Source organism: Terrapene carolina, unplaced genomic scaffold (assembly GCF_002925995.2).
Source record: "Terrapene carolina triunguis isolate 2854851 unplaced genomic scaffold, T_m_triunguis-2.0 Scaffold141, whole genome shotgun sequence".
In the NCBI taxonomy this organism is placed as follows: domain Eukaryota; kingdom Metazoa; phylum Chordata; order Testudines; family Emydidae; genus Terrapene; species Terrapene triunguis.
In genome coordinates this window covers 9,458,529-9,483,263 of record NW_020664492.1, presented here as the reverse complement: position 1 = coordinate 9,483,263, position 24,735 = coordinate 9,458,529, and the positions used below count along the sequence as shown (strand labels likewise).

General features: G+C 41.7%; 1 protein-coding gene across 1 annotated transcript in view; it reads right to left on the bottom strand.

Annotated features, from left to right (window-relative positions):
• The window catches only part of LOC113406807 (neurobeachin-like), a 942,582-nt gene that overhangs the window by 799,148 nt on the left and 118,699 nt on the right, over positions 1–24,735 (bottom strand). The window contains exons 3-5 of the mRNA XM_029911985.1: positions 17,560–17,660; positions 17,219–17,314; positions 4,348–4,469 (exon numbers count right to left, since the gene is read on the bottom strand). Coding sequence (XP_029767845.1) covers positions 4,348–4,469; positions 17,219–17,314; positions 17,560–17,660 — 319 coding nt within the window. The remainder of the gene's footprint in view (positions 1–4,347; positions 4,470–17,218; positions 17,315–17,559; positions 17,661–24,735) is intronic.

Sequence of the window (24,735 nt, the reverse complement as noted above, 5' to 3'; positions counted from 1 at the left end):
TCGAGGTACAGATTTACCTACACCTGCATCCAGCGTAGGAAGGCAGCCACGACCAACATGCACTTGGTGAACACTTGGGAGGCCGTTGACAGGCCAAAGGGGAGGACCGTGAATTGGTAATGGTTGTAGTTCATCACGAACCTGAGGAATCATCCGTAGGCAGGAATTACAGAGATGTGGAAGTACGTGTCCTTGAGGTTGAGGGCGTTTGCGAACAGGGGCTGCTAACAGGGAGTTTCGCAAGGGAGTTCTCCAGGTGAAGGAGGAGCAATACAGCACCCTTTTGGGCGGACAGGGGGCTGCAGACGGGAGTTTGACAGAGGGAGGCTTACGATGGTTAGGAAGACCCGCAACACCTGTGCCAGCACTGCTTCTGTCTCCTCCACCTGCGCCTGTAGCCAGACAGAGCGCCTGAGCATGGATGCTTCTACCCAGATCTTGGTGTGGTTTTGCAGAGACTGTAACTTGCAATTTCCACTTACTGATATCCAGGCTGGGGGGACCATCCAATGTGAAAGGTGCCTGGTGGTGGAATCTCTCAGGCAGCAGGTGGGAGAGCTACAGGAGGAGGTGGCTAGGTTGAGAAGCATCCGAATCCATGAGCAATTCCTGGACAGTGTCCATGTGGAGACAGCTGAGGTAGCTGTCCCAGGACACAGGACTGCTGATACACCACTGGTGGAGGAGGAGATGGCTCAGGGTGGACACTGGCAGCTGGTTACTTCTGGCAGCAGGCAGTGCTCCACCCCTGCCTCCAGTACTGGCATAACGAGTGGGGTTCCGCAGGGGTCTGTTTTGGGACCGGCTCTGTTCAATATCTTCATTAACAACTTAGATATTGGTATAGAAAGTACGATTATTAAGTTTGCAGATGATACCAAACTGGGAGGGATTGCAACTGCTTTGGAGGACAGGGTCATAATTCAAAATGATCTGGACAAATTGGAGAAATGGTCTGAGTTAAACAGGATGAAGTTTAACAAAGACAAATGCAAAGTGCTCCACTTAGGAAGAAAAAATCAGTTTCACACATACAGAATGGGAAGAGACTGTCTAGGAAGGAGTACGGCAGAGAGGGATCTAGGGGTTATAGTGGACCACAAGCTAAATATGAGTCAACAGTGTGATGCTGTTGCAAAAAAAGCAAACGTGATTCTGGGATGCATTAACAGGTGTGTTGTGAGCAAGACACGAGAAGTCATTCTTCCGCTCTACTCTGCTCTGGTTAGGCCTCAGCTGGAGTATTGTGTCCAGTTCTGGGCACCGCATTTCAAGAAAGATGTGGAGAAATTGGAAAGGGTCCAGAGAAGAGCAACAAGAATGGTTAAAGGTCTTGAGAACATGACCTATGAAGGAAGGCTGAAAGAATTGGGTTTGTTTAGTTTGGAAAAGAGAAGACTGAGAGGGGACATGATAGCAGTTTTCAGGTATCTAAAAGGGTGTCATAAGGAGGAGGGAGAAAACTTGTTCACCTTAGCCTCTGAGGATAGAACAAGAAGCAATGGGCTTAAACTGCAGCAAGGGAGGTCTAGGTTGGACATTAGGAAAAAGTTCCTAACTGTCAGGGTGGTTAAACACTGGAATAAATTGCCTAGGGAGGTTGTGGAATCTCCATCTCTGGAGATATTTAAGAGTAGGTTAGATAAATGTCTATCAGGGATGGTCTAGACAGTATTTGGTCCTGCCATGCGGGCAGGGGACTGGACTCGATGACCTCTCGAGGTCCCTTCCAGTCCTAGAATCTATGAATCTATGAATCAAAAGGCAGGTCTTGAATAGTTTGTTTAACTTGGGCGGGGGGGGGGGGGGGGGCACCCCCACACCAGGAACCTCCTCCTCATGGCTATGCCAGAGGACAAGATCCATGCGGCTGAGTCCGCAGCGTCGAGTGAGGCCTGTAAGAGGTCCGTGCCACCACCTTGTCCTCCTCCACTATAACCACAAACTGTGCCTTAGAGTCAGAAGGCACAAGCTCCTTACATTTCATCATGGAGTCCCATGAATTAAAATTGTATCTGCTGAGGGTTGCTGGCTGGTTAGCGATCCTCAGCTGGAGCCCTCTAGTCAAGTAGACCTTCCAGACAAAGAGATCCATCTTTTTGGAATCTTTTGGCTTGGGAGTCAGGCCCTGTTGCTCCAATCTCTCTCTCTCATTTACCGCCACCAGTAGGGCTGTTGGTGAGAGAATAAGTACTCGTATCCTTTAGAGGGTACAAAATACTTCCTCTCCTTCGCCCCTCCTTGGTTGTCGGGGGGATGAAGGCAGGGGTTTGCCACAGAGATTTTGCGGTGGCTTTAACGTTCTTTATAAGGGGCAGTATTACCCTGGATGGCCCTTCAGGAGCTAAAATATCAACCATCGGGTCCTCCGACTCAACCACTTCCTTAGCCTGGAGCCCCATATTGTGGACAATCCTGTGCAGCAGGTCCTGTTGCGCACTATCATCAATAGGGGGCAGTCCAGAGGAGGAAGACCCCGCAACTTCTTCGTCTGCAACTGTACAGCCTTGGGACTGTTCCTATCTGAATAAATTACTTCCCATTCTGATGCAAAGACTAATTCTCAGACTAATCGGACTACTTAAGTCCATTCTATTTGCAAGGGTGGAATCTGAAAGGGATACATTAAGCATGTTAAGTGTCCCTGCTCCTATTTATTAGTGTTTTGTATGTGTGTGTTTATCCCTGGCTGATGGAAGAAAGTAAAAGGTTGACAAGCCCTCTCCATGGCTTACAGTTTAAAAAGAGTTCAGTTGAGTAGAAGTGATGAGTCCCAATGTTAAACTGCTTCTAATGATGAACAAGAAAGGGAGGTTGGGGAATTAAAGGAAATTTCTCATCCAGAGTGTGATTGGGAAAAGTGCCCTAATCTGTTCCTCAAGATCAAGCTATTCCCCATCCATCCTACTCTGCATCCCAAAAAGGACTCTATTTGAACTAGTCATCCTTCCTTCACTTGAGCACTCCCACAAGTTTTTGTGCCCCAAATGACTATATGTAGTTTTACTAGATATGTCCACATAAATATCAATGTTGTGTATGGTTACTTGTCTAATGTGCCCTCTTCTGTACCCGATTTATTGAATATTGTTACATTTTTTCTATTTTATAAACTTATGGAAAATCAAGACAGATAAAAAACAACTTTAAAACTTCCCTTTTATAGTTATCCAAAATATGCAGAAGATTTAAACATATAGTAATATTTGATACATTGATCAGTAAGGAAAACGATAAAAAATACATTATTTTCAGATACTGTGTAGGAGTGGCCTTCTTGTTTGTGTTTGTTTGGTGGGTGTGGCGAGATGGGGGTGGGGGAACCCGCATACCTGGTGAAATTATATGTACATTGCTGAACGTTCTATAACTTAAGAAGTTTTTGTGATTTAAAAAGAGTAGAAGCAGAAAGTAAAATGGAAAGATACAATGTATAAGATAATGAACTAAGTAATGCAGAGAATTTGATAACACTGTGGATCTTTCACTAACACTGAGGCTATTTTTCCTATTCATAGATTTACTGTCTCCTATCTTTTCCCATTCCAACTAAGGCTACCTAGTTTGAGCAAATACCCAAACTGATTTCCTCTTCCTTATAAATGAAACAACCCATGTTTTCACCACCCAGATGAAGCACCTGTTTAAACTGAATACAAATAAATTTAAAATACTAACTGCTATAATAAAACCACCATCATCATTTATCTCTGAGATAGTACTATTAATCCATAGTGCTTTACAAAGGAGTCATCATTTTCTTCATAGCAGAGATAGAGAAACTGAGTAAAGATGTCTCCTTCCATTTTCGGCATTCATTGTTAGCATACTATTAGGAACTACTGCTTACATTTCTTTTTAATGGGACCTGTTTGGTGGTGGAGCAGGCATTTTCCTTTTTGAGACTTTATCATTCCATTATCAATACCTTAAAGAAGCCTATAATAAATGTATAAAAAGCAGCGCTGGGAGCACAGCAAATTTCTCTCATAAGGTCATAGAACTATGAAGATCAGTGGAGCCTTAAATGTCTCTAATGAGAAAATATTACACTACAAAGGCACATCCCCAAATTGTACTGACAGGAAATAATTTCTTAAATTAATTCTTAAAACACAGTACATTTTGTTTTATGGTTGATCTAAAAGGCATATTGCTTGCACTGTTGCATTTCAAACCTTGTTAAGAAATAAATAGCATAGACAACCTTAGAGAACTTTCTAACAAAGTAAAATTTATTAAAATCTGGAAATGCTGGCAAAAAAAAAGCTTTGACTACTAATTTGTATTTTAGAATTAACTATTTATAAGGAGACCAAAATAAAATAATATATACGAGTTACTTACCAATAGAGATAGGGCTTATCCTTATCTACATTAATATTGTTTAATGGATCCATACGAAACCAGGTGTTAAGAGTAAACCCATTTTGGTAAGGCCACTTAGCAATAGGAGGTAATGCAATTGCCTACAGAAAAGGAAAGAGTACAAATTACTAATGTAAGTATGTGGATTTGCAGTGTTTAATCAAATACAACTATTTTGAAAGGACCCACAAAAATGACAATCACTGCACTATAAATGCTTTAATGTTTATTTACTCTTATGAGATTTTCTTGTTTTCAGTTCTCCAACTACATAAATTATATTAATGGAGGACTTGAGGAGATATTAATAAAATCAATTAAATTATATATTAATACCTTACAGGAGGGGTAGAGTAGAAAATGCCAGGGAGTAAATTACTTTTATGGGTGTTAAAACACAAAATTCAACTTTTGACAACTGCAAAATCCATTTAAATGCCAGGAGCACATTATTCATACTAGATAACAAGACAAAAGATTCAACAAGTTACATTTTTTTAAAATATGCCCTGTAAGGATTTGAAAACACTATACTGCTGTTTCCATGACATTTGAATTGATGTTATATAGTGACGAAGTGGAGAAGTTTAATAACTGACTCTGAGGATAAAATTAAATAAATGTTAGAGAGTGACCTGTGTGGAAATCAAAGGATGTGATTTGATGCAGTGCCATGGATGTTGGTGTTTATGAAAAATTGTTTCATTTTCTAGGCTGTGACTGACTGAAGACTTTGGCTTGTTGTATGGAGATAATTAATACAAGATATAAAACCCTTCTTTTCTCAGTATGGTACCCACAACTAAAGCAAATCACTTTAATGGCTTTTCGGAATTAAACGTTTATGATACTACAGATTATTATGGCAAAGCCCCAATTATGAGTGCTTTCTTCAAACAAAATATAGCATATTTCTAGATAATAGAAATTAGGGAACATCAGCCTTCTGTACAACTATCTGCACACAATATTTTCTCACTTTTTGTACATGATATAAGAAAGTATATAGAAGGAAGTATTTTGCTAGGTAATTAGGTCAGTTTAATTCGAAAACCAAACAGTCTACCTTTTTCAGTTCTATCAAGGTCATTTTAAGGAGTATGTTAGTCAAACAAACATTTTTACATTGTTCTATTTAGTTTTTATCACTGATCATTACTAGGCTTTCCCTCTGCTCACTCCAAAACAGCCCCACCTTGGTGCATTTTCCCAAGGGACAGAAGAATGTGTGAAGAGGGAATGAGCAACAGCGAACAAATATGTATTACTGAACAAACTAGAATAACTAGGATTCCCTGAGCAGGGAAAGATTAATACATTTCAATAATTTAAAAGAGAAAGTTCGCATTTGTGGTATCCTAATTAGGGACTATAGAAATGGGAAGCAACTTGGAGGACTGCCTAAGAGCAGAATAGGTTAATCACATGTGACACTCCTCCTGGGAAAGATTTAGAACTGCCTCAACTCCGACATAAGCTAGTATGTAATAAACTCAGTTTGCATGGGGGATTGTAATTTATTTTCCTGTTTTGAGGGGATGGAGGAGGAACATCTGATACTACAAACAATAAGGGAATACAACTAAAGTATTATAGTCAGACAGAGTGGTGTGAAACTATACTGAGTTCCTTGGGGAAGGGAGTTCCTCCAGAAAGGCTCTACTATACACAAATACAGAATACCTACCACCTATTATTTACATAGCATCAAAAAGCACTTCTCAAATGTTCTCCATTTTGAACGGTGTCACGCTTTTTAGTCCCGAATACAGTAACTCCTCACTTAACATTGTAGTTATGCTCCTGAAAAATGCAACTTTAAGCGAATCCAATTTCCCCATAAGAATTAATGTAAATGGGGGGTTAGGTTCCAGGGAAATTTTTTTCACCAGACAAACTATATATTATATAGCAACAGAGGGTCCTGTGGCACCTTTAAGAATAACAGAAGTATTGGAGCATAAGCTTTCATGGATGAGTGCCCACTTCCATTACTTGCGTCTGATGAAGTGGGCATTCACCCACGAAAGCTTATGCTCCAATACTTCTGTTATTCTTAAAGGTGCCACAGGACCCTCTGTTGCTTTTTACAGATTCAGACTAACACGGCTACCCCTCTGATACTTGACTATATATTATATAGATATACACACAGTATACGTTTTAAACAAACAATTTAATACTGCTCACAGCTATGATGATTGCGAAGCTTTGTTGAGGTGGTGAAGTTAGAGGGTGGAAGAGGGTAGGATATTTCCTAGGGAATGCCTTGCTGATAAATCAGTGATTCTCAAACTTTTGTACTGGTCACCCCTTTCACATAGCAAGCCTCTGAGTGCGACTTCCCAATATAAATTAAAAATACTTTTTTATACATTTAACACCATTATAAATGCGGGAGGCAAAGCGGGGTTTGGGGTGGAGGCTGACAGCTCCCAACCCCTCATGTAATAACCTCATGATCCCCTGAGGGGTCCCGACCCCCAGTTTGAGAACCCGTGCTAAATGATGAACTAGCACTCGGCTGAGCCCTCAAGGGTTAACACGTTGTTAATGTAGCCTCTCACTCTACAAGGCAGCAGGAATGGAGGGGAGGGGAGATAGCATCGCAGACAGAGACGGACACACACCTTTTGTGTGGGAGAGAGAGAGATGCACACTGCCCCTTTAAGTAAGCTGACCCACTCTTAAGTGCATTCTTTTTAAGTGGATCAGGAAGTTGAGACAGCAGCTGCTGCCCCAGGCTCTCTGTCTGTGTCCCCACCCTGCTCTATATGGAGAAGAAGGGGTAAGTGGGGTGTAGGAGCAGGGGGGAGGGGGCACCCTGACATTAGCCCCCCTCCCTTTGCCCCCCTGCACGGCTCAGGGAGCAGCTCCAAGGCAGAGGGCAGGAGCAGCACATGGCAGTGGGGGGGGGGTATAGCTGCAATTGCTAGCCTGCTGGGTGGCTGCAGCACAGGGAACTAAGGGGAGCGGGGAGCTGATAGGGTGGCTGCCAGTCCACCCTGGTTCCAAGCCCCCACCAGCTAGCTGCAACAGGCTGCTCTTCCTGCAAGCAGTGGACAAAGCAAGCGGCTGCCAAATGACGTTAGACGGGAGCATTGCACAACTTTAAACGAGCACGTTCCCCAATTGATCAGCAATGTAACAACAAAACAACGTTAACCGGGATGACCTTTAGTGAGGAGTTACTGTATAGCACAAAAGTTTAATTCTATTGTTGAAAATTCACAAATTCATAGAAACATAGGGCTGTAGGGGACCTCAAGAAGTCATCAAGCCCAGCCCCCTGTGCTGAGGCATGACCAGATATACCTAGACCATCCCTGACAGGTGTTTGTGGAACTGGAAGTTTCTAAGCCAACCTCCTGCGAAGCCTATTCCAATGCTTAAACTATTCTTGGAGAATTATTTTTTTTCTAATATCTAACTTGAATCTCCTTTGCTGCAGGCCATGGCCATTGCTTCCTGTCCTACTTCAGTGGACATGGAGAACAATTGCTCATCATCCTCTTTATAAAAGCGCTTAACACATTTGAAGACTTATCAGGTTCTTTCTCATTCTTCTTTTCTCGAGACTGAACATGCCCAGTTTTTTTTAAACCTTTCCCTCATAGGTCAGGTTTTCTAAATCTTTCATAATTTTAGTAGCTCTCCTCTGGACTCTTTCTATTTTGTCCACATCTTTCCTAAACTGTGGCTCCCAGAATTGAATACAGTACTTCAGCTGAGGCCCCACCAGTGCCAAGCAGAGCAGGACAATTACCTTCCACATCTTACAGACAACACTCCTGCTAATACACTCCCGAATGATAGAGGAGATTACTTGCAACTGGAGGATAGTCAAGATGTATGGTCCTTATCTGTAGTCCACTGTGGGGTTACGTATTGTGACAAAGTTAGGCCAGATGTCTGCTGGAAGGCAGATGTGTTAGCCCTAGAACTTTAAAGGTCCTCCTCCCTACCAGCAGAGACAAGGTTACCTCAGGTCACTTAGGGAAACCTGAGTCCAATTAAGGGCTGCCTGAGGCCTTTTAAAACCCCTCCTCTGCTGAGAGAAAGGGGGAAAAGAGAGACAGACAGACAAGCTGCTGCCAGGCTAGTGGCAGCAGAGAAATAAGCTGCTCCAGGGTGAGAGGCTGTGCTCCTTGCCATAGGGGAAACAGCCAGACCTGATTGCCTGCTAGGGGAAGGACTGACATCCCAGGGCAACCAAGAGGACAACACCCTGCACCAGCAAGGAGGCAACGAAAGGTATCCCCTTGGGTTTTTTTGTTTACAAGACTGTTTCCTTTTTGTTTGACCCTGAGGCCTACCCTGAAAATATGACCAAGAGAGCACAGAAGGGGGAAGGCAAACCCTGCCCTGAGTGGGGCAGATTACCCCAGACCTGCCATCACCAGAGGGGGAAGTGCTAAGTCTGTCGAGACGAAGGAGATGGCTTGCCATAGTATGTGTATCATGCACCCGGAGATGGAGAATTTGAACATAGTCTGCGCATGTGCCCTGGCTCACCTCATGCCTCTGACTGACAGAATAAATGGAGAGGTGGACTGGCTCTTTCTAGATCCTTCTCTACCACGAGTCAGATAAAATCCGAAGCAGAGGAGGAGAAGGGCTGGTAACGCAAAACAGATAGGAACCACTAATCTCAAAGAACCTCCAGTTACAGGTAAGTAAACTTTTCAAGTGATGGTCCCTATTGTATTCCACTGTGGCTGATTGACAAGGCTATCTAAGGAGGAAGATGATGCAAGGATGTAGACAATAAGGCTGAACAGAGTACCACCATCCCAAATGAGGCATCAGTAGAAGAGTCCTGCACCAGGACATAATGTCTTGTAAATTTGTGAATGGAGCTCCACATGGGTGCTTTACAGATGTTCAGGAGGAGTATTTTCTGAAGAGATGACGTAGTTGTTGCTTGCACTCTGATGGAATGAGCTCTTATACCATTGGGGAGGTGGGGGAAGCTGACAAAGTAGAATGCAGGCAGAGATCCATTTGGAGATTCTCCAGGTGGAGATGGCATGGTCTCTGACTCTTTCTGCTATAGTGATGAACAGCCTCAGGAATTTCCTGATTTGTCTTAATCCCTGTAGGTAGAAAGCCAAAGCCCACTGAACATCAAGGGAGTGGAGTCTTAGTTTCTGTGTAGAAGCATGCAGTTTTGGGAAGAACACAGGTAAGTGAATCAATTGGTTATGGTGAAATTCTGAAGCTACTTTAGAGGTGAATTTGGAGTGCAGACAAAGAAACCTCATTCTTATGAAAGATAGCGTGTGAAGGATCTGTCATCGCTCTAAATTCGCCAACCCTTCTCGCTGAGGTGATGCCTACAATAAAAGAGAGATATGAAGCAAGTAGCTAAAGGCTAAAAGAGAGGGTTTTGTGAGTACTGACAGAACAAGGTTCTGGGGTGTAGGCTTCTGAATAGGTGGGAAGATTTTTATTAGGCCTTTCCACAATATTGGTCAGTGGATATGTGAAGACCAAGTAGCCCTGAGAAAGCGGATAGTATGTGCTGATCGCCATTAAGTGGACTTGCAAGGAGCTGATGGACAAACCTGATGTCTTTAAAGATAGTATATAGTCCAAGACAGGCAGAACATTCATAGCCTCTGGGAGAATGCCTCTTTGTTGGGCCCAAGAAGAGAAGCATTTCCATTTAACAAGGTAACATTTTCTAGTAAAGTTCTTTCTACCATTGGAGAGGAAGTCTTATATAGCTGAGAAGCATGAACATTCTAAGGATGATATCTATCCAAACACCACGCCCTGAGTTGGAGGTGGCAGATCTTACAGTTCCACTGGGTCAGGAGTTTGGGGAACATTAACATGATGATTGGTGTTAGGGATGACATACATAGGAATTTGGGAAATCAGAAATGTCTGTGCCAGAAGGGGGCGATCAAAATGACCCTCACTCTGTTCTGCCAGATTTTGTGTAGAACTCATGGCAGGAGCGGTAACAGGGGCCAGGCATGGTTGAACTGATCCAGCATCACCCTGGGAGTAATGTCCTAGCGCTCCTCTGGAGCAATATGTGATGCATTTCCTGTTTGCTTGAGAGATCCCTGGTTGGGGTTCCCCATAGGGTGAAAATATTGTGCAGTATCAAGACGTAGAATTCCAATTATGGTCGACTGCAAAATGTCTGCCATGGGACTCTGCAAGCACATTTTGCTTCCCTGGTAGGTAGGCTGCCATTAGAGTAATTTGATTGCTGATATAACACTTCCAGAAACTGGCTGTTTCTGCATACAGGGAGGCAAATATTGCTCCTCCTTGCTTGTTGACATAGAAGACAGTCGTAACGTTGTCCTTCCTTCCATTCATCCACGCCAACGTTGGTGAGTGCAGATGAATGGAAGGAAGGACTCACATGCCTTCTGTACGGCTCACAACTCCAAGATATTGATGTGCATCATGACCTCGTCCAGGCACAGGGTGGCTGTTCATGTGGATTCCCCAATCTAACAGGGATGTATCTGTAATGATGGTCCTGTCCAAAGAGGAATGGAGAAAGGGGATATACATGCATACCTGATGAGGATTTGTCCAGAGTAGGGAAGACAGTACCTTGGCCAGAAATGTCACCATGAGGGTCACAAAATGTTGGCTTAGGGAGTATACCAACTACAGCCAAGCTTGAAGGCAACAAAGGTGGAGTCTTGCAAACCGGGTGATGTAGGTGCACGCAGCCATCTGACGTAAAGACGGGCATGGCTTGACTGGTACTCGAGGGTTGTTTGTGATGTGAACTATGATATTGTTCATGGACTGGATCCTGTCTGTGGGCAGGTATGCTTTTGAGGTAATAGAATTTAAAGGATGCCCCAATGAAGTCCAGAGATTGTATGAGGGTGAGAACAGATTTTTCTATGTTTACACTGATTCCCAGTAAGACAGGAGGTGTAGCATCATGGAAATTGATGCTTGGGCCTCCCAGCAGGAATTAGCAACAAGGAGCCAGTTGTTGACACAGGGGAAGACAATGAGACCATGACGCTATTCTGTGGAGAGATGCTCTGTACTGAAAATGGTCAGAGCCTACCATGCATCTGAGAAAGTATCTGTGGGCGGAATGAATGTCTATGTGAAAGTGGGCATCCTTCATATCAAGAGACGTGAACCCTTATTGCTGCCAACGTGACCATGCAAAATCTGAGTTTACTAATGAGATGGTGGAGGTCAAGGATTTGTCTCCAACCATACTTCTTTTGGGGTAGCAGGAACCCTCTCTCATTATTGCAGAAGGACATGTTTATAACTCCTTGCTGCAGTAAAGAGTTCACTTCTTGTTTGAGAATACTCATGAGAATGGCCCCTGAAGGAGGAGGTACGGGGGTGTTGGAGGAGATAGGAATGCAAACTATCTTATAGCCAGAGTGGATGACATTCACCACCCACTTGTCTGTTTTTACCACACTCCGGTTGTTGAAAAGAGTGCTAGACAACCCACAAATGGTGTGCATGGGTGCGGGGGTGTCAGGAGGTGTTGGACTTAGAGTTTCACGGCTTGAGTGCCCATCAAAAATAACTGAGGTGGAGGCTGACACGGAGATGCCGAGACTGTTGCAGAGGGTGTTGGGAAGCGGGACTTTTGAACTCTCTCTCTCACACATCATGATTCGTAGGGTCTCTGCCAGAAGAACTGCTGAGCCATATATCAGATTTGGTCGATGGGCTATGTAAACATCCCCTTAGAGGCAGGCATGTACATCTTCACCGAGCAAAGAGTAGCCCTGAAATCCTTCAGGCTATGGAGGGATTCATCCATCTTCTGGTTGAAGAGGTGCAATTCATCGAAGAGGAGGTCCTAGATACTGTCTAGGGAACCCTGATGCATGGAGCCATGACTCCCTGCATATGACATAGCTCTAGAAGAGGTATCAGTGGCATCCATTGCAGATTGGAAGGCTGTCCAGGCTATCAGTTTTCTGTCATGAATCAGAGCTTGAAAGTGAGCTCAGTCCTGTTGTGGAAGGCTGTCAGTAAACTCTCCAAACTTGGCATTGTTCAGTAGCGCCCGGTAACTGGCTATCCTGAACTGGAGGCTGGATGGTTGGACCTTTCTTCACAGCAGATCCAAGCATTTGCCCTGTGTGAGAAGGAGTAGACTGGGGATCTTGCTGTCTAGCCCTTTCAGAAGTGACATGGACTACTGGTGAATTGGGATCAGGATGAGAAAACAAAAATTCTGCACGGCAGCCAGCACCTAATAATGCTTCGCTGCCTCTTTAGAGGTTGGCATGCAAGTGGCAGTGGTATGCCAAAGTATCCTAGCTAGCTCCAGTATGGCTTCATTAATGGGGAGAGCTATTCTGTTGGGTCAAGAAGCATGTAGGATGTCTAGGAGTTTGTGCTGAGAATCTTGGATCTCCTCAAGGGGAACCTGCAGCTCTCCAGCAACTCTGCAGAGAAGGTTCTGGGACTGCCTAAAGTCATAGGGGAAGGGATGTGGAAGTCACCATTTCATCCAGGGATGACAATGGCAGTCCTGCTGGTTCCCGTGCAACCATCGGATCTGAAGCATAATGTTCCTCTTCCTCTGTCAGATCCAGGGGCAGACCTTAGAGGGGAGGCAAGGGGTGACACCCTGGAAGAGTGGATCAATTCTGCATGGGTTACTGGTTCCAAGGCCCTCAATATGGCTAGTAAGAGGGATCAATAGGTGGTTGCAGTGGTCCCCATAGCGTGGGGTACCAACAGCTCTGAGTTAGAGGCAGAGGAGGTTGGCCCCAAATGTGTGTGGGTCGTCTGAGTGGTGGAGAATATGTAAGGAAAGAGCAGTTCATCCAATGATTCAGAATCTCCCGACGAGGAGAAGGCTGATTCCAGTTCCAGTGATGGTACTCAATGCCATTGGTGATAAGCTCCTTCCAGAGGTTGATTCTCTTGGTGGTGATATTGTCTCCCCGGAAATGGAGGGAATACTGGAGGGGCCTGATGAAGGAGGGGATTCCAAATCCAGGAGAGTGAAAATATCCTGTGGGGCTGAAACAGATTCAGATCTCCCTGGTGTGAGAGGGGTTCTGCTTGTCTGACCCATCGGAGCCAGTGATAAGGGTGGTATCTGAAGTTGGCGGTGATCTGACTTAGTCAGTGCTGATGCATCCTGGAGTTTGGGAGTAGCCAAGGATGATGGCACCAACAGAACATGGTTTGATACTGGACTTTCTTGTCGTGCCTCTGGGACTTAGTACATCCTAAGTCCTCATGGGCTGAGCTGCAAGGCTTGCTTACAGCCAAGTCAGACTTCTCTGAAGTGGACTTTGAGGAAGAATTAATATCGTGCTTACGATAGTGTTTCCTAGCTTCCCACCATGGTGTCTGTAGGGGTAGATACACCCACAGTAGAGCTGGACTTTGCAGCAGGAGGTAAACTCCTTGATGAATCAGGCCAATGCACAGGGGGTTGGGAGTTTCCCTGGCCTGGGTTCAGTTGAGGTCTCATGGCCTTCTCCATGAGGTATTTGCAGAGACGAAGTCCCTACCTTTCTTGGGTATGGCTGGCGAACAATTGGCTGATACTGCACCTTGCCGCAATAAGAGCTTTCCCAAGGGCGTACAGGCAGCTCTGTTGGTCGTCGTTGATTGAGAAGGATCGCGGGCAAGAAGCACAGAGTTTGAAGCCCAGAGACCGGGGCATGGTCTGGTACCCGAACAGAGTATGGGTGAGAAAGGGTATCCCCCTGGAGATTAATCTCATTTTAAAGATTAAAAATTATTAAAACTATTTACAAACTAGATTATTTTTATTTTGTAGGATGAAGTTGAAGCTGTGGACGCTGACCCAGACCATGTGGCAGTGAGAAGGAACTGGAGAAGCGGTCAGTCCGCCCATCCATTTAACCCCTCAGTCAAAGGCACCAGGTGAGCCAGTGCACATGCGCAGACCAATCGATGCTACTTTCCAATTCTCTGCCTCAGGGCACTATGGTGCGCATGCATAAACCCACAGTTGAAAACAACAGGGACCATCACTCGAAGAACTGCCTTTTTCCATCAAATTATTTCCATCAGAAATAAAGAAAATTATTAGCACCAAAAGAATAAATCCCACACCATTTATAGGTTCTCCATATGAATAATTTGTGTGTCTAATTTCGGAGTCTGTCATACATTTTGTCCCACTTTTGAGCCTTGGCAAGTTGGGAGTAAAGGCTATGTGTTTTACATTTATATAACAAGACAGATGTGTGTCCTGAAGAGTTTACAACCTGAGTGAGCGATCCTCTGAATACTCCCACGCATTGGGCTTATTCTCTTAAGTAAGCCCATTGACTCTCTTAAGTAAGTCCATATTGTCCCTAAATAAGACAATATGATATATGCAGAACAAAGATTTTAATTTTGGTACATTTTTTCAAGGTGTTTTTTAATCCCATCCTTTTATTTTTATATATTAGGAAATATATCCTCATTTTTATTTATTTATGTGCATTATATATATAAAATCTTTCCTAATTTTCCCCATTATTATTCATACTTACTATTCTTTTATCCTCCTTTGGCCTCATTCCAAATATTATTCAAAATGCATCAAGATCGTGTATGTGTTTTATATATACACACCTCTACCCCGATATAACGCGGTCCTCAGGAGCCGAAAAATCTCACCATGTTATAGGTGAGACCGCGTTACATCGGGGTACGGAGAGAAACCACTCCCCGCCCCAGCTCACCTCTGCTCTGCCTCCTCCCTGAGCGCGCTGCCACCGCTCCACTTCTCCCTCGCTTCCAGGCTTGCCGCACCAATCAGCTATTTGGCCCGGCAAGCCTGGAGGGGGTGGGGGGGAAGCGGAGCGGCGGCGGGGCGCTCAGGGGAGGAGGCAGAGCGGAGATGAGCTGGAGCGGTTCCTCCGTGCCCCCCGTTACTTGCTGCAGCCCTCCCTGAGTCTCCCCGCCTCAACTCACCTCCGTTCTGCCTCCTCCCTGAACGCGCCACCGCTGCTCCGCTTCTCCCTCACTTCCAGGCTGCCGCGCCAATCAGCTGTTTGGCCCGGCAAACCTGGGAGGTAGGGAGAAGCGGAGCGGTGGCGTGCTCAGGGAGGAGGCAGAGCAGAGGTGAGCTGGGGCAGGGAGTGGTTTCTCTCCCTACCCCGATGTAACGCGGTCTCACCTATAACATGGTGAGATTTTTCGGCTCCTGAGGACCGCCTGGGAGGGAGGGAGAAGTAGAGTTGTGGCGCGCTCATGGGGGGGAGGTGGCGGCGGAGCGGAGGTGAGCTGGGGCGGGGAGCGGTTCCTCTGCACCCCCCCGCCCTTACTTGCTGCGGCCCCCCTGCGCCTCAGCTCACCTCTTCATCTGTAAAATCAGGATAATATCATCCACCTCACTTCACACAGGTTTTGTGAAAATAATGTTTGTGAACCACTCAGATACCATAGTGGTGAGCACCATAGACAAGGCCATGAAGAAATAAATACATTCTGTATTTAGAGCAGGTTAGTAATAAGGCCTAGGACACACACTGAATGAGGATAAAACAAAATATTGAATAGCTGCTCATTTATTGAGTAACACCCATTGTGTGCACTGAATGAGGCAAGGTTCTTGTGGAAAAATAGTATATGATCATGTAATTAGAGATTGTATCCCTAAGGCATATACACAAGGGGGCCAAATTAAGGTTGCATAGGCTACCTTAATTCTGGCATTTCTTAATTTTTGAGTGCTTGACTTTACAAGCTTGCTAATTTTCTTTTAATGTATTTCTGTGGGTAATATTACATATACAATATTTTATATATACAATATATAATGTGTAATATATGTACCAACACACACACAATGAATGAGTATACATGAGCAGGATAAAGTGTTTATCATTAGAGATTTGGATTGGGCATTACTCTCAAAGCTGCAAATGAGGTATGCTAGTCATCTCAAACAAGAGTTGAGAAAACTTTTATACTCCACACCACAACATACTTTAATTTTTAAGTATCATATATAGCAAACATATGTTAAGAATTTATAAAAAATACTGGTATTGTTTTTCCTATTCTTCGGTCTATAAAGGTATGTACCTTAGTTACCATGAGTCCAATTTACAGATCTCAGAGAGCCATACCTGTATAAATGATCTAAAGCTGCTTTTCTTGAATAAAAGTACCACATTTTGAGGTCAGAAGCGAGTGCCTGCTCCAGCTGGTTACTGAAAATCATCTCTCTTCACCAACATACAGCTTCCAATTTAAGCCATGATGGTGCATGAGATATTTCACCTTGATCCTGTCCAAAACTGAAAATTGCTTGTCCTGGGACTCAGGCAGATGTATTTTGGAGAGTGCGGGAAAGGGATAGTACAGAATTTGGGGGGGAGAATGAGCATAGCATTTATCTGGCAATTTGCTCTTAAAAACATTAGCAGTAGTCTCAGTGGACATTATTTGGGTGAGGCAGTTAAAGGCACATGATAAAAATTTAGAACTGGGCTATCACCATCATAATTGTGTATGCATGTGTACACGCACGCACCACACACACTTCTAATTTATTATATAGTATCAGCCTCTTGTTTTAATCATTTGCTATTATTGTAAACTTTCTATTTAAAAAAATTGTTGCCCCCCAATACTTCTCTCCTAATCCATCTCATGCAAAATATCTCCTTTTACTTTTGACATTAAGTACCTTGGGGTATGGTATCACCTCAGTATTATGTCAGTTCTGCCAAGCTTCCCTGAACATCCAAGACCTAGTCTACTCTGAAAAAATTATACTGGGTAATGTTTTCCTCATTTCTTTAAGAAGGATATCCAAACCTGATAAAGTAATGCATGCAAGAAAGTTATTTTATTGTTCCCAGAAATAGAAGCATCTTGGTTAAAAACTTACTGCAGCACTGCAGCCAGGGAAGTTGAAAAAGGTATCAGGACCATGTCTCTGTGGCATCTGATTAAGGACTGACAATAGTTTAACTGCATGTCTTGGCTGTTAAAACAGAATTGTAGAAATGTCAATGCAACCAGTTAATAACGATATTCTATAGCTATATTAGCCACTGGATAGTTTTCAAACAAACCAGTAAATTAATTCTAAAACGGTTTTTAAAAACTTTTAAAACAGTAATTCAATTAACATAAAAAAAATCAATTTCATATGCCGCTAGAGACCATTTATGTTAACCTCAGGCACTAATGCACTGACATTTAATACTTTATCTGGCCACAGCTTACCCAGATTCCATTTTCGCCTCGAAGCATGCTGAACAAAAGCTTCAGCTCCTTGACAGTGATGCTGTAGCTGGCAAGAACCCCCAACATATCAACTAGAAGATCTTCAAAGGAAAATAAAGTTATTCTGAACTCTGAATTATACTGTTTGTCAAAGAAATTATTTGCAACTACAAGCTAAAAATAGCAATTTCATTAAATGTAAACTTTATTCACAAATATTAAAATCAAATTGTTTCCTTAAATATTGTATAACAAAATATGAATTAAAGAATATCCATCTTTCCCATAAAAATCATTTATGTTTAAAATACACATATGATTACATGCCCATTTTTAGAATTACCAGTTTTTAACAAAACAGTAAATAAGTACCCAAAAACAATCTTTTATGTTTGCAGTTTTATCACAATGGGCTAGGAACCTATTGCTGAATATTTATTGCCTTTGTATTGCACATTTTAGGATGTTTCCTCATTCTTCTTGTAGCATGTTTCTAGCATTTGTGAGCTAAGATGTACACATCAGCATTCTTTGAACGGTTTGCTACGTCATCTTGCAATTTAATTTCTCTGCATTCTTCTTTAATTTGGTACCCAAGTATGAAAACTTTAGATTTGACCACAATGCAATGCCAAACAATGGGGGCAGGAGAGGGGAAAGAGGCTCTGCTAAAGTCTATCACTACAAGTGACAAAAATTACTATAGAATAATTAATAGACGACATATCCTCCATTAGAGCATTTCAAAAACCAAGAAACCTATACAGATATAGGAACAAAAATAAATTCACTTTTCAGAGAAAATAGCATTCAAGATTAATAAATAGATTTTAGACTTTTTTAAAAAAAGTGAAAAATTTATGCTCATTTTAAGGTTTTGAATAGTTTGGGGAATCCTGGTTCTTTCCATGCTCTCTCTGCTTTCCCTCAAAGCCCAATACTTCTAAGAATTGCTATTAGTGTCCTCAGGTGGCATTACAGCAGGAGGAAGGATAGTATAAGTTGTGGCCCTCAGAAAACACAAAAGGCTATTACAATTTCAAGGAGCAGCTTCCAATGTACAGAGGATTCAGCCCAAACAGATTAAGGCAAACTAGGGCCCTTATCCACCAATATTTTAGACATGCTTCTACATCCTGAGGGTCATTCACTAGCCAGACATCTCCTTCTCCATAACATTCTTTGTTCTAACAAAACTCAGAATTTTCCTCTTCCTCCTCATCTCCAAAGATCACCTCTCTCCTACTCTGTTTCCATGGCTGGTTTGGGGTCATAAAACTGCCTGGGAAATAACTTTTCAGCTGCTAAGGAAGTTCACCATATTTCCCTTCAATTTACGAGAACATTTTGCATTACAGCTGGAGGATATAGGACGAGTTATAGCTAAAAGACGCCTAAACATTTTCTCTAACTAGCCTTTTTCAGTTGATCATAACTACTAAACTTTCACTTTCTGAGCTGAAATTTTTCAGATCTTGTATCCAGGATTTATTTTTTCTGAAAATGTGAGTGAACATTTTTTAAGCCATTTTGTAGTTTGTAGACAGCAAAAAAACCCTTCTCTTTTAAAAAATGTGGTTTTGTCTGTGTTTAAAACTGCTCTTATACATCAGCAGGAAGGAGTAGAAACTTGAAATCAGTCTGGGAAATGGCGAGATGTGTGATTTCACAGGTCTAATGAATATCTATTTGATTTGTCTGAGTTAGAATAGTTTACATATTGTACTTTAAGCATTTTTTTAAATGATTTCCTAATGTTCTAACAGCACTGACACATGTGCACATAAGTACCTTTATAAAAAACCTTGTCTTATTTGATGCACATATGCATACTGAATGATGCAGGACTCTGAAGGAAAGCCCCTAGAAAGTTTTCAGGAGACAGTTATAGGACTGTATCCTAATTACAGGATCACACACTGTTTTTTCTAAAGAACCACTCCCTCCTCCTGTGTGCTGGTTGAATGGTACATGGGTGCATAGTAATTAGGAATAGGGTCCTCTAGATCCATGCATCACTTTAAAGTGAATTCCATTTGTAATTCCCACAGTATGCACTATGAGTAATCCACTGAAGCCAATGGATTTGCTCTGAATTTGTACCACTGAAAGAGCAGATTATAGCTCTCAATGAGCAAATTGGAGCATGCAGTGAATGAGGCCTCATTTAGTGCACAGGTTGCATGATAGACAATTGATGATGCACAAATTCACTCACTGAACAGTGAAGATAAAAATTAAAAAAAAAAAATCCACCTAGGCACTTATGGCCACTTTCACCATAGAGTCCAAGCGCCTCCCAAGTATTTAAATAAAGAAATAATAATAATGATCTCTTTCCTTTCCCTGCCTGTAGGATAAATCACTTCATTAGTTAAGAGGGTTTTTGTAAATGTACCCGGCAAGAGTGGGTATGTGGGGTTCTGCTTGTGAAGAGCTTATTGAGGGAAAACAAAAATCAAAGAAATATTTTAGTTTTAAAGTGATGATGTGTGTGGTCTCTTCATCTTATGGGAGTCCACATCCATTTCCTATCAATGTTCTGCCTCATTCACTGCATACCATCCAGCCTGCATCCTGATTGCAGCAGAAGTCCTGAGGAAACAACAGTATTTGGTCTGGTAATTAAGGACTGTAACACGCTGAATTTTCAGAAAGGGGCAGAGTTGAGATTGCAAGTCAATTTTGGCCCTGACTTTTGAGTACTCCACTTTGCAACCTTAACCTGCTTCTAAGTTTCTTTTTTTATTATTTGTGTGTACTTTGAGGGTTTTTTTTTTTAAATAGAAAAAGAAATTGTGTAATATGGATGTATCTGGTAGAGAGCAGAAGATCCCTCAAAAATTCCATTAATCTTCGATACCTATGTTATCACACTACCAACAGGACACACATTTTTAAATTCTTTATCATTCAAGTTACTACACATGTGCAGAGTATATTTTTAATAATCCTTATGATTACAAAATTAAAATAGATCTTCACTGGACCATCAAAATACATGTTCTAGCCAGGGACACACTCCATGGCAAATTTCACATATCTGCTCAAACTGCTGCTGACTATCGAGCTTTTCAAAAAAGTTGCTTTTTATAATAGCAAAATTATTTTTCACCACTCTCCTTTTACTCAAACTGGGGTGAAGTGTTTTCATTCAAACTTAAAAACACAGCAACATCACATACACACTGAGCAAAAAACATTGAAAGATTCAAGCCCAGGACTTTATAAGTAATAAGCAAATGAAGAATGCCCTTAAAATGCAAACTCTTGGGACATTTTTATTATTGGTATTGCTACATGCTCCAGTTACAAAAGAGTTAGATAAATTAGATTCATTTCTTCTTTTGATATAATTGAAGTTAGCTTAAACTTTTTTCTTGCTTGGTTTTTGATTAATAAATCCTGGTACTTACATACCACAAGTCTTGTTTGAAAAGATTTAATCCATACTTAGTATAACCATACTAATCCACTCACCATATAGGAATGGCAATGTCAAAAATCATGGCTTTTCTGAGGTTCTTGTCATTTTATGTGATACTAAGTCATAATAAGAATACCACACAGGTTTAACATGTATCTATAGTCTCGTTTTATAAATAAGACTATAAATTATGGGGGGAGGAGAGAAACCTTTTCTCCTTATTTTAATGCATTTCAAACAATTAATGTAATAGGTTTTACTTGCAGTAACTGCCACCTCATGTACACTTGTCAAACTGTACTTAGGGTTGCCAATTTTGGTTGAATGTATTCCCAGAGGTTTCATCACATGACAATCTTTAACGAAAGATTCATTTTTAATTCCTGTAGACTCCAGGGCAATCCTGGAGGGTTGGCAACCCTAACTGTACTTAATATCTTATATTTACTCTATAAACACAACTGAAAGAACCTTAATTCAGTCATGTAAGGAACAGCTTAAAACTTTAACATAGCTCAGTTGTCTCTAAAGTAACATTGAGCATAGCATCTGAGAGATAAGAGAGATAACATGGCATTTCCCTTCATAGTTCATCTGCATGGAAGGCATTGGCAACACAACTTCAGAAGGAACTACCTTGTGCTTCCTTAAGTTTAGTAACCAAGCTTTACCAGATGGCTGTGAAGTTTAACTTTCACTTAATAAGGCAATCAGGTTTTCCACTGTTTTCAAATGGATACATTTCCAGGAACGATTTCTGTTAGCAGCCCAGCTGCCTCTTTAGCATTATTTGGTGGGAGCAACTTTAGTTTAACTTTTGCTTAAAAATAGTAACTGTTTCAGTGCTCAAAATTCAGTTCAAGCAACTTTCAAGCAGCTTAACCACCTGCAGCATAACAACTGAGCTTCTGGAGGTGAAATGGGTCTCAATGAAGGAAAGGCAACTGTAAACTGTACTTTGCGTGACAAGTTAGGCTAGCAAACACCAGTTCAGATTTTGTTATTACTAATATACTATCCATAGAAACAGTTGGGTCAGAAGACTTGCTTCATTAGTTCTTACCCAAAAATTTAGGGACTCAATTTTCAAAGTTCTCTGAAGGAAAATACTTTATAGCTGTTAAGGCCATCCACCAATTATCTATCTGGTCATTATAGTAATCTTTTGCCCTCAACTACTGATAAAATGGCTCAACATCCCTTCCTGTAGTATAATCTTCAGATTGTCAGGGTATCTAGATGACCTGTGACAGACAAAGTTTCTGGGAAGGAGACAAATACCAATGGCAGTCATCCCACTTTTCAATGCAATTGATTGCAGAAAAATGTGTTCCTATGAAGCTGTCATGAAGATTAAGATATTATTTCCTCTGACATAGCATCTTCAAAAATCTTAACACATGAAATGGTTTAAGTAGATGGCAACCTCATGTATCTGAATTGCCTCCACACAAATGAAGTCAGCTTTTTCCCCCACTATGAAGTATTTTCTATCCACTTTGTATATAGAGAATGGACTGGGACTTACTGTAGATTGCTGTCTCAACATGACACAATGTAGACAATCTTTTCTACTTGATTTACACCAACTTTGATCACAGTATTTCAGGAAGTACTGAGAGAGATAGACCCATAGTTAATGAGTTGCAAGAAGGATACCTGTACTTTACAAGCCAGGTTGGAATATTAGGCCCACCACTATTTTGTGACTATTTTGGAAGAAAGTGGTATCAACGTCCTAGAACTAAGCAATGGTTTGGCTCTTGTTCAAAAGATCCTCACTGAATGCTTGGAAACAGACAATTACTATACCACCACATTTTTCACCTCACCATTTTGGGAAAGTGAATAGGAATGATTGTAGCAAAGCAGCTCTGGCACCATCTGGAGTCCTCCTGTCAACCTTGATCCCTATACATCAGGCTAGCTTAGGGCATTCGTTATTGTTAGGCAATAGCCTCCTGGTGATGATCAGCTATTAGGTACCCATGTTCATTCATTTTTGATTTGTTAGTAGCCAATGCCACCATTGACCATGAGGTGGTAGTGATACATCTGCAGAAACTAGAGAAGTAGAAGCAAAGCAACTAACTCTGGTGTGTCTGTTTCTTTCTTTCAAAGGTCCAATAGGTGACTCATCCACCCATATGGCTCTCTCATGAAGAGTCCAGCAGAGTTATTGTGGACAGGAATTAAACAGCACATTCATGGGGGTTTTACTAGTGACTGGCATACATTCTGAGCTGCAGTGTCATCAGAATTCTGATACTTTGTTTTTTAATCAGATCTGTAGAGTAGTTTCCACTCTTCCACTTTCATAGGAGCAGAGATAAAAGCAAACTTGCCAAAGCTCTCTCTTAAAAACCTTCTCTGAAATGCTGCTGATAGGCAGGAAAAAGCATTCTTATAAAATTAATGGAGTAGGTATCCACTCCCTTTACTGATGAGGTATGCCAGTCTTATCAATACTTGCAACCTCATGGGTCTTTGATTCCCAACTGCTTCTAGATCCCAAATATTACACTTCTTCTGCCATCTTCAGTTACTTAGGCTGTTTCTACTCTTTCCCTATGATGGTGCCAACATCATAGTTATATGTGCCTCATCAGAGTTACCCTTGAGACTATCTGGAAAGTGGAGAACTCAATGGCTTGTTTGCTTTCTTAGTGGAGCAGGGTTTTGTGAGCACATTATATTTACTGCACTCGTTTCTTATACGTTTCAGTCAAGGAACCAAAATGTTAGTTTTTACAGAATAATGCCCTTTACAGGTAGAACTTGACTGCCCCTTTCCTTGTGTACCATTTTAACACTTTGAAAGGTTGGTCACAGGGCATATGTAACGGTGCATCTTTGGCCGTGTGACTATATTGATCTGCTACTGCTTGAGTTTTTGGTTCTTCACACCACAGAATATCGTCTACTGGCTTAAGCATTTACTTGAGGGGGCACAAGACTATGCAGCATGTTTCTCAGAGATGTTAGCAGTGGGTACCTATTACTGCTACTTAGTAGCAATATGATTTGATGGGTAGTCTTGAATTATGAGCAGCAAATTCACTCAGACTGAAAAGAACAAATCATTTACTATTTTAAAACATACTGATAAGGACCCAAAATGTGCTAGGCATCTCACAAAGGCACTTACTCTGAACATATTAAATGGGGCCGTTTATGAAGATTTAGTATTACATTCAATTTTATATTTACTAAACCCACCAAGATTCACAAATCTCAGTAAACACATTTTCACACTGCTGTTACCATCATCCTTTCCCCAACTCCTCTCTTGATTATAGCGTCTTCACTTAAGGACTCATCTAAATTTAGAATCAAAATTCCTTTTGGCAGGTACCATATTTTTACTTCTTCTGTAAAGCAGCTAGCACATATCTGGTCACTAAAAATAAAATAACCACCTATATATCCTTTCACTTAGCAACTATTTGTAAATCAGCTAGAATTTATGGAAAGAAAAACTATTCAACCCTTCAAAAATTTCACTATTTTTTAGGTCAAGTACACTACTCTCAAACACAGTACTAAAATACATAAGATCAAAAAGTAAGTTACTGAACCCTAAGCTGATGAAGACAAGATGGCCTTTTGAATTTCTCCTGCACAGCCCCAACAACTGTAATGAGTGAAAAATTAGTTCTGTAAATCCTACTGATCACATTCTAAAAGTGGAAGCTTAGCCTACCCTTCTAACCAGAGTATCTCAGATTACTTTCAAGTAAGAAAACAGA